General features: G+C 28.9%; 2 protein-coding genes across 2 annotated transcripts; one reads left to right on the plus strand and one right to left on the minus strand.

Annotated features, from left to right (window-relative positions):
* The first annotated feature begins 1,119 nt into the window (after window positions 1–1,119).
* On the plus strand, window positions 1,120–3,527 carry LOC110425904 (GDP-L-galactose phosphorylase 1-like). Its single transcript, XM_021440984.1, has 5 exons — window positions 1,120–1,231; window positions 1,891–2,318; window positions 2,416–2,601; window positions 2,729–2,989; window positions 3,136–3,527. Exons 1-5 carry the CDS (start codon window positions 1,120–1,122, stop codon window positions 3,493–3,495), a joined length of 1,347 nt encoding a protein of 448 aa, XP_021296659.1. The 3' UTR covers window positions 3,496–3,527.
* A 6,319-nt stretch (window positions 3,528–9,846) lies between these two features.
* Window positions 9,847–10,510, minus strand: LOC110425869 (putative calcium-binding protein CML23). The gene has a single exon (XM_021440941.2). It carries the CDS (start codon window positions 10,468–10,470, stop codon window positions 10,012–10,014), a length of 459 nt encoding a protein of 152 aa, XP_021296616.1. The 5' UTR covers window positions 10,471–10,510; the 3' UTR covers window positions 9,847–10,011.
* Between the last annotated feature and the right edge of the window lie 322 nt (window positions 10,511–10,832).

Raw genomic sequence — 10,832 nt, forward strand, 5'->3', positions numbered from 1 at the left:
ATGATTTTTGCAATATTTAATTGACATAAAGTTTAATTTAAATTTTTTAATCAAGAGAAATTATAATTTTTAATTAGTTATATCACCTATCCATACCAATGTTATCTGAATTATGACGTCTAGTTATATTTTTAAAAAATCAAGGATATTTTTTGGTTTTTATCTGAACTCTCCACGTCGGATCGAAAGGTCAGGGACAGAGTGGCTTCCTACTAATTACCCACATCTTTGGAAGGATTATTTTATTAATTAAGAGACTATAAAGTGTCTTTTATAATGACAGATTCTTATATTCAAATTTTAATCAAACAGAGAAAAGATACTTTAAATTTCACACCCTTTAAATCACTTGTTTTGTTTCGCTAAAAGATTTTCTGAAACAGTCTTTAAGTTCTTGATTTTCGTGGGCTTTGTTCCCAAATTGCATTGTGAACAAAACTCATGGTGTTCTAAACCTTTTCCTCTTTTGGGCCAATAGGTTCAAACTTCAAACCCCAAGGTCCAGATTATTTTCCCCTTCTATGATAGCAATTTTTGAGTATTTTGAAATTGATATAATACTTGAAAATTTTTTAAATTTTTAAAAAAATTTTAATAATTTTTTATTTTTTATTACATCCAATCAAATTTTTTTATTTTTATTTTAAATTAAATAAATATTTAGAATTATTAATTAACTAATTATTATTAATTAACATTTCACTTATCATTTTATATTTATATAAAAAGTTAAAAAAATTTATTTAAAATAAAAATATAAAAATTTATTAATATAATAAAAAATTAAAATTTTTTAAAATATTTTATAAAGGTTTTTTTAGGTAATATGCTTATCCAAATTCTATCAAATTTCAATGCGTTGAAAAAAAAAAATTCCTTCAACCTTCAACTTCAACTTCCGATAACGTCCTATATAAACAAAGGCTAACAAGCACTGGAATTGGCACCCCCTCTTTTTACCGCCTCATTCCAAAAATAAAAAGAAACGATGTTAGAGAGTCACATCAAAGAATTAAGAAGAAGAAGAAATTATTGAAAATCTCCCTCTCAAAAATCCCACAACAGCTTTCTCAACATTCACCAAAACAATCATCTTCAAACATTCTCTTTTCGTTTAACATGCTGACTATTAAGAGGGTTGCAACGGTTCTTTCGAATTACCAAGACGATGCTTATGACAAACAAGAAGTTGGGTGCGGTAGGAATTGCCTTGGAAACTGTTGCATACCTGGTATACATCGATAAGCTCCTTGCTTTTTCTGCCTCTCATTGGGTTTTTTCCATTATCTTTGTAATCTCTAACTCTTTCGATATTTGGTTTTCTTTATTCAGAAGAAAACAGACGGAAGCTTTTAAATGTTTGTGTTGTTTCTTTAAAAATTGAATGGCGTAAAAAGCCTTGCTTGCATGAAGTCGCAGGATGCTTTTTGTATTGGTTTTCTACAATATTATTTCATTTCTGGTTTTTGTTTCTGTTGGAACACCGTCGGGTCAAGTTGATGCTTAAAGCATTAATTGCGTTTGCTGTTCAAAATTTTGAATCCAATCTTCAAGATTGAACTTTTGATTCATAAACTTGGAGCACAAGGCTTGAGAATTGTTGTGGCTGAAATTGATTTTTCTTTATGTTATTAAATTTGAATTGTTACGACCTAGGAGAAATAATTGCAATTATGGAATGTGTTTGCAATTATCATAAGTACCAGCTTGTACATATAAAACCATTTATACTATCAAAATGTCAAATTTAGCAACTTATAAAGGTTGTCTCAATATATTGTCAGCTAAATGTCATATTCCTTGTGACGATTGTGGAATTCTTTAAATATTTCTGTTAGATTATTGGTTTTTCTTTGATTTGCCTATTAATCTTATTGACGGACGTTGCAGCATCGACGCTACCTCTGTATGCATTCCAGAAAGAGCAAGACGATTCAGGGGAATATGGGGAGATATATCCATCCGAGGAACAACCTAAACCATCATTCCTGAATCTGTTGCTTGAACAATGGGCGGACCGAATGAGACGAGGTTTATTTCGCTATGATGTAACGAATTGCAAGTCAAAGATCATCCCAGGGAAGTATGGTTTTATCGCGCAGCTCAATGAGGGGCGCCACCTCAAGAAACGGAGTACGGAGTTTCGGATAGATCAAGTCCTTCAGCCCTTTGATGATTCTAAGTTCAACTTCACAAAAGTTGGACAAGAAGAAGTTCTTTTCAGGTTTGAACAAAGCAATGACTGCAAGAGTCATTTCTTGGCTAGTGCACCTGTCACTGCAAAGCCAAACTACTCTCCTAATGTTATTGCAATCAATGTAAGCAACTGAAATTTCTTCAGTTGTTGTTGCGCCAAAATGGTGTGTTGTAATTTGGCTGTTCTTAGCTAATTGGTTTGTCGATTTGGATCATCAGGTGAGCCCGATTGAATATGGGCATGTTCTGTTGATACCACATGTTCTTGACTGCTTGCCTCAGAGGATTGATCATGACAGCCTCCTGCTTGCTATCCACTTGGCCAAAGAAGCAGCAGATCCCTTCTTTAGAGTTGGTTATAACAGCCTGGGCGCTTTCGCCACTATTAATCACCTCCACTTTCAGGTACTATTTTTTTTTTGTCCATTTAGCCTAAGTAATTCTTGGGATTTCCTCTTAATCAGCAGATTAATGTACCATTTAAGCATGAGTTGTGCTAATAATATTGTAAATGTTGCTAAATAACTTGCAGGCATATTATTTAGAAGTGCCCTTCCCAATTGAGAAAGCTCCAATCCAAAGAATATCCACAGAGAAAGGATTGCAAGATACGGGAGTTATTGCTTCACAGCTGTTGAACTATCCAGTTAGAGGCCTTGTTTTCGAGGGCGGGAAGTCAACGCAGGATGTGTCTGATGTTGTTGCCAATACCTGCATTTTCCTTCAAACTAGCAACATCCCCTTCAATGTTCTCATTTCTGATTGCGGAAAAAGAGTCTTCCTCTTGCCTCAGGTAATGTTTCCGTTTCATCATATTGTATGGTTTTCGTTGTCTATCAGTGGTTTTTTCTAAGTAGTGAACTGCTTCATCATTCTTTGTCATTTCTCGTTATGGAATTTTTTTCGAACTAGTATTCACTAGCTTATTTATGTGAGCAGTGTTATGCCGAGAAACAAGCAATAGGAGAAGTTAGTCAGGAGCTGCTACATACTCAAGTAAACCCTGCTGTTTGGGAGATCGGTGGACATATGGTGCTGAAGAGGCGCGAGGATTATGATGATGCATCGGAGGCATATGCTAGGAGACTCCTAGCTGAGGTTTCTTTGTCAGAGGAGAGGTTCCAGGAGGTGAAAGCTTATATCCTGGAAGCAGCAGCATTGCAGGCAACCAACATGAAGGAAACTGAAGTAAATCAGGCGGAAGATAAGGTATATCAGAAAGGAGATTCATTGTCCAAGCAGCGTGCAGCAAGCCAAGCCAACCAACGTGTATCATATGATTGCATGGTTTTGCAGTGAAGACCAAGATTTTTCCAAGGTTGTAAGCAATTAATGCCAAATTGAACTTGTGATTAATGATAGCAATGGGAACACTGGCGGTTTTGACATTAAGCCAGGATCTGTTGCCACATATACATATTTGTATTTGTCAGGAAAAAGAGAAACATTTTCTGCTGGTTGTCTTGGGAATGCTGTCCCCATCATATTCATGTCATCGTATTTTGACTTTGAAAGTATTGATGTATTGGAAGTGTCCCGGAAAGACTCATTAGTTATTCTTTGCTATTCTTTTGATAAATGAGAACCATATTTTGTGAAAAAGGATAACCATTTTATATGGTCAACAAAGTAAATAGGAGGGAAAGACCATAAAGTTCAATAAGCTAACGAAAGCAATGAAACCCTGCTTCTTCAGATAGGTCTCTTTTTTTACCTTTTATTTTGGTAAGAATCAAACTTTGGTTCGACGGGGCATAGATGCTCTAGCTTCTGCTCCACAAACCTGGATTGGCTTGCAATAAAAGAGACTGTTTCAAACTAGTGAACGTTTGTACAGCACCAAAATCCTTTATTCCTTTGCATCCAATCTCCTAGATTAACAGGATTAGGCATTGATTAATGCAAATGAGGGATGAGTAGCGTGATACCGACTTTGCATCTTTCTTTTTGGTACATATGAAAGCTCATTAGGCTTGAGTTGAGGTGTACAAAGGGAGGTCTCTCTTTCCTATGATTTGAACTTGGAAGCACCTCCCTGCACCATTCAGAAGTTACTATTTGGACTTTTAATATAAGATCAAGTATATAGGACCTCCACATTCCCATTGAAAGATCTTTCTTTCTGTAGGCAGGAACAGTGGCTGCATAAAATCAAGGATTAGCAATAATATACAATAACAACAGAGCCTTCAATGTTGTTTAATAACATCCCTTACAAATGATTTTCTTCAGGTTTGTGGTTGAAGCATGAAAGCTTCTTGTTGACAATATAGATCATGTGCTAAATATATGAACCAAGCATCTAAGCAGTCCAGAGAATTCGTTACATTTTTATATTCCCATGCTTTCGTATTAATAATTAGGGGAAGAAGATGGAAAAAAATGCTAAACTGGGATGTAAGTATAAAATAATAGCTAATTATTCTCTGGCCAAAGAGAAAAAAAAAGGGCAATTTGTTCTTAGGCTATATTTGGGAGTTTGTAGGGAAGAGAAAGAAAGCAATAATTGTTTAAGCTCCCATTGGAAGATGATTTCACCTTCTTCTTTTTTTCACCATTTTTATAAAAAAATAAAAATATTAATCAAACAACGCCTCTTATTAAGATTGCCATATTTAATATATTGAAAATTATTATAATTTAGAAAATTCACAAATTAATTGCTATCATAAATTTTATTTTCCTTCACTTGACATAAAGCTGTAAACAAGTTACATATAAAACCCTGTAGATCCAATATGACAAAGACATTCAACCTCCCCTAGTTTCAAAAATAACTTTTTCTTTTCACTAACTCAAAAGAAAGTGAGTACATTCTATTTTAAATTTTAATTTGAAAGAGCATGAGAGAAAAAGGGACAAAAAATCATATTTAAGCAACCGTCCAGCTTACCAATTTTTTTTCTGGCTTTTCAAATGTTAAAACAGAAAGTTTCTCTTTCTTTTTATCTTGCTTGGACCAACCGATCAGTGGCAGTTGACGGAAACACCATACGTGGACCTTCCCTAAAGAACAATTTTCTTTTTTTTTATTTTTGTGTTTTATTCTTTTGACCAACTCATTACAAATTTTATCTTCCAGTCTAAAGTCGTATTCAACACGCACAATTCCCTCAAAAATTGCTTTAAGCTCATCAATTAACAAGGAATCAAGTTTAGGCTCCGTTGGATATGATTGAAGCCTATATATCTATTTGAGATGGGAAAAAGTTTTATAAATATTAAATATTTGGTAAAATTATATTATTAATCTCTGTATTTTATCAAAGTGGTATATTTAACCTTTATACAATGATTTCTAAAAATTAATAATTGAGAAAATTATACAATTAACCTCTATACCTTATCAAAGTAGTAGATTTAATTTCTAGTAAAATGATTTGTATAAATTGATTTTTCGAAATTAATAATATAAGTCCAATCATTAATAGTGTTAAAATTTTTTCATTGTTTATGGTGGCGTGCTATTAAACTGTATATTGTCCTCTCCTTCTTATGTAATTCATTTTCTATCTCTTCTCCTATCTTTCGAGATCAATCGCCCTTGGAATATGTTGTCCTCTTACTCTTGTGAAATGGATCTTACAAAGCAATAAAGTAATAAAGTATCATTATTTTACATTTTTTTCAGCTCTTTTTTTTTTAAAAAAAAAGAACTGTTTTTTTCATCTCTTTATTTATTTTCTTTTTCTCAAGACAAGACTAACTATGTCATAGGGATCATATCACTATAATTATTTTTTCTAAAATATTACAATCTCTAATATAATACAAAATAATTAAAGTCAATTAAAGAAAAATTTTATATGAAATAAGAAATAAGTTTTTCATATATGAAAATCTCTCATTTGTTTAATTTCTAATTTAGGATTTATTCACTCAACAAACTAATCAATATAGTAATATGTTGAGCACTAAATAAAAAAAATGATTCAATATTATAATATATATAATTTTATAATTGTTGAAAAAATGTTTTGAATGTCTTGCATAATTGATAAATGTCTGACATTTTTATGCTATAATTGATGAATGTTGATATTTTTCTAGTGTTATGATAAAAAATTTTGAAAGTGAATCATGATTTAAAATATTTTCTGCATGATTGATCTCAAATAATAGAAAATATTTTTAATAGAAAATATTAGAGTTTCTTATAAAATATTTTACATAGAAAAAAATTTAGCATAAGGATCAAAAAATCAATACAAATAAGCCATTATCTTTTATTGCATTCAATCAAGCCATCAGACTTTATTTTGGGTCAAATAAACTTTTATAATTAATAATTGACTAATTGTCATTAGTTAAAATATCAGTTATCATTTTATATTCACATGATATTGATATAACATTGATGTGAAGAGTGAAAAATATTATATAGTAAATTATCATGTCAAATTAATATGTAGTGTTATCATTAATTATGATATATCAATACACCACATTATCATCAATTATAATATATTTGCATGTCTCACTAATGTCACTCAATATAAAAATAACAAATCACATTTTAATTAAGCCAATTTGATACAAAATAAAAATATAATAGCTTATTTGATTCAAAATAAAGTATAAGGATACGATTGAACGTAAAAAACAATATAAGGCTTATTTGAATTTTTTTATACACTTTAGGAACTCTTTTATATATTATGCCAAAAATTTACTTTAACAAATTATTTTTCAATTGCCAAACAGAGCCTTCATTTGATTTCCATCTTTATACTTTTCTAAAGAAAAATAGTAGTAAAAATTTGACATAATTCTAACAAAAAAACCCTAAATTATTCAAGAAAATTAAAATAAATTTTAAATTTTTTTGCACCTGAGCATTTAGCTCATTAATTGGTATATGATCCTTTACTTAGAAAGCAAGATTCAAATTTCATTTCCCCCAATTAAGAAAAAACTTTTTTATTTTTATTTTAAGCATAATCCTCAAATAAGCCACAAACTATTCAAGAATATTCAAATAAGTTTTTATTTTTTTATTACATTCAATCAAGTCTCAGCATTTTTATTTTGAATCAAATAAGCCTTTATTATTAATAATTGATTAATTTTCATTAGTAAAAATATCATTTGTCATTTTATATCTACATGACACTAATATAGCATTGATGTAGAAAGAGCAAAATGTCACATGATCATGTTATTATATCAAATTAACATATCATATCATCATTAATTATGAGATATTTAATTATTGACTAATTTTTATTAGTAAAAATATTACTAGTCATTTTATATTTACATGACACTGATATAACATTGATGTGGATGGTAAAAAATGTTATATGATCATATTATTATGTTAAATTAACATGTCATATCATCAATAGTATGTCATATCATAATCAATTATGATATTTTAAGATATCACATCAATATCACATGATATAAAATAACAAATGACATTTTCACTAAATCAATCATTAGTTATAAAAACTTATTTGACTCAAAATAAAAAATATAAAAGTTTATTTGGCTCAAAATAAAAATATAAGAGTTTGATCGAATACAATAAAAGTATAAAGACTTATTTGAATTTTTTTGCATAGTTTAAGAGTTTTTTTATATTATGCCTTTATTTTAAGTCAAATAAACCATTGTAATTTTTTTAGTCAAACAAACTCTTATGATTAATGATTGATTTAATCGCATGATGCTAACGTGACATACTAACATATCATAATTGATAATAATATAATATAATAACATGACTATGTGACATTTTCTACTAAAAAAATCAACATTATATGAGCATTATGTCTAAAAATTTTAATTTTGATAACAATTTAAAAAGCATATTTTTCCTCCATATAAATAAATAGATGAGAATTATTAGTGTTAGTATTATTTTGTTCATTTACTTATTTTAATTAAATATGATGGTTTTATTTTAATTTGTATCTACTGGAGTAATACTAGTACAAAAAATGACAAATTTAAACATTATAAACAGAGGCACAGCCTCCTTATGAGATGGGTGGCCATGACCTCCCAAAATTTGAAAATTTTTTTGCATACTATATAATTTTTTTAATTTTTTATAAATTTTTTAATACCTTAAAATAATTTTTAATTTAATAATTAATATAAACAAAAAATAACAAAATAATTTCATGTGTTGGACTCAATTTTAAAGTTTTTTTATTTTTTTCAATTTATATTATTTATATTTATTTATTTATTTTTATTCTATTTACTTATACATTTTTAAAATCTCTATAAATTTTCTTTTACAAATTTATACAAATAATTAATCTTTTTTTTATTATGTCATATGTGGATTCTATCTTTTACTTATCATGTTCTTCTTTTTTTTGTTATATAAATTTTATTTTTTTATAATTTTAATATTTAAAAATAAATAAATTATTATATAATTCTTAAATATAAATTACAGTATTATTAAAATTTCATCAATCTATCATTTTTTATTCCAAATAACCAATGCATTCTAACATTTATATATGTTTCAAATTTTAAGTAACAACGATATATATATACAAATTAATAAAATAAAATAATTATATTTCTTTCAATATAATATAATTTATTATATATATTTTTAATGACTCTCAAAATAATTTTTTATTTAATAATTAGTTTTATTCTTCAAATTGTTTGATAAAATTAGAATCATTATGATTAGTATATTGCTAGCTAAGCCTAACAAATAAATTCTAAACTAATATGTTAAACCTATCAAATTTAAAAAAATAAAATATAAAAGTGAATTTACTAATCCAAATCCATTAAGTTTTAATATAAATCTAAACATATCATAACATATTATATTTTAATAATTCAATCTAATAGTATATCATAACATATTATATCTTAATAATTCAACTTAATAACCCAATATGTTAATTAATAATTAAAAATAAAATAAAAATTAAAACACACAAAGTAACAAAATAATTCATTTGAGTATAAAAAATTATTTTTTAATATTGAGAGAGATTCTTTTTATAATTTTATTCAGATATATATATATGACACCATTATTATTATTAATGCGCATTTTTATATATCCAATAATTTTTGAATTTTATTTAAATTTTTAGATAAATGATTATTAAATTATATATAAATTTTTTTAATTATGTAACTAATTATTTTTTAAAAATGCTCTAACTCTATTCATAAAAAATCTAATTAAGATTAAATAAAAATCCCACAAGTTGAAAATAACTTATTACCAGAAATAAAAGAAAGTAAAAGAGAAAAGAAAGTACAAAAGGATTTTAATGTAAAAGCAAGTAAGCAACCAACCAAAACCGTGTTGAGCTCAGCATCTGCCCCTATCAGTTTTTCCGTGCCCATTACTCCACACGAATCACCATAGAGGAAAAAAAAGAAGGAAAACCCTAATTTATGCGGACCCAATCCAACGGTTTCCCATTAAATTGATATTCCCTAATTAATCAAATTGTTTATTATGTATAAAGGAAAGGCATTCAATTTTCACGTTTCTACGACCTAAAAAGGGTTCACATGTTTTCATCAAACAATTAAATCCTAATTTCTCAAATTTTTATATTCCTTCCAATATTTTTATCCCAGTTTTATCAATTAATTTTGAGTTTTTATGAAATATAAAAAGACAAATTAATGTTCTAAGTAAACAAAATATTCAAAAGAAAAATAAGTCTAATATAAAGTAGCAGTAATATCCACAATTAAAAGTTCCAAAACACAACTAAATCTAATATTATTTCATTAGATTCCTAAACTAAAAACAAGTTAGATAGCCTAAAAGAAACCTACCACTTAACCTGGTATTTCCCAAACTTCAATTCAAGCATTGGTCATCATCTTCTTAAACTCTTCGAAGTTAACGTTGCCATCGCCATCTTTATCAACTTGACTAATCATTCTTCGACAATCACTCAACGAACACTTCTCCCCCAACCGTTTCAACACGGCATGCAACTCGTTAGCGGAAATTAAGCCATTCTTATCCAAATCGTACATGTCGAAGGCATCTTTCAGCTCTTTGTTCCCACACTGGCTGTCGTCGCCATTGCTATTGATGTTCGTTCCATGGAAAGCAATGAACTCGTCTAGATCGACATAGCCATTGCCGTCTTTGTCCATCATCGACATTATCCGATCAACCTCGTCGGAAGAAGGCGGGGATCCTAAGGCACTTAGGATCGTTTTCAGTTCGTCGCGGGAGATCTTTCCGTCGCCGTTTTTGTCGAATTTTTTGAACACTTCCTTCATCTCCTCCATCGAACCTAAGGGACTCGCCATTGGAGATGGAAGAGAAAAACAAGGAGGAAAAAATTTTTAGGGCTTTATGTTTTTTGTTTTATTGGAGGCGTACTTATAAGGTGTAAACTGTAAAGCACAAACGCGTTTTTTTCCGCGTGAAACCTAAGAAGGAAAAAATAGGATGTGGTTCGACGTAGGATAGTTTTGGGGTGTGGGAACCAGTAGGAAAATGACAAGTATATATTTAAAGCAGGAATTATTGCCAAAGGATGGGAAATTGTGTGACTTGAAAGGAAAGACTTTTTGCAGGACAAGGTACTGGTTGCTGCTATGATTGTGACCCCTACCTGTTTAACGCGTGTTCTTAGATTTAAATATTATTCCTAAGTTGACTAATTTAA

Source organism: Theobroma umbraticum, unplaced genomic scaffold (genome assembly GCF_002168275.2).
Source record: "Theobroma umbraticum cultivar Fairchild unplaced genomic scaffold, ASM216827v3 scaffold_12.1, whole genome shotgun sequence".
In the NCBI taxonomy this organism is placed as follows: domain Eukaryota; kingdom Viridiplantae; phylum Streptophyta; class Magnoliopsida; order Malvales; family Malvaceae; genus Theobroma; species Theobroma umbraticum.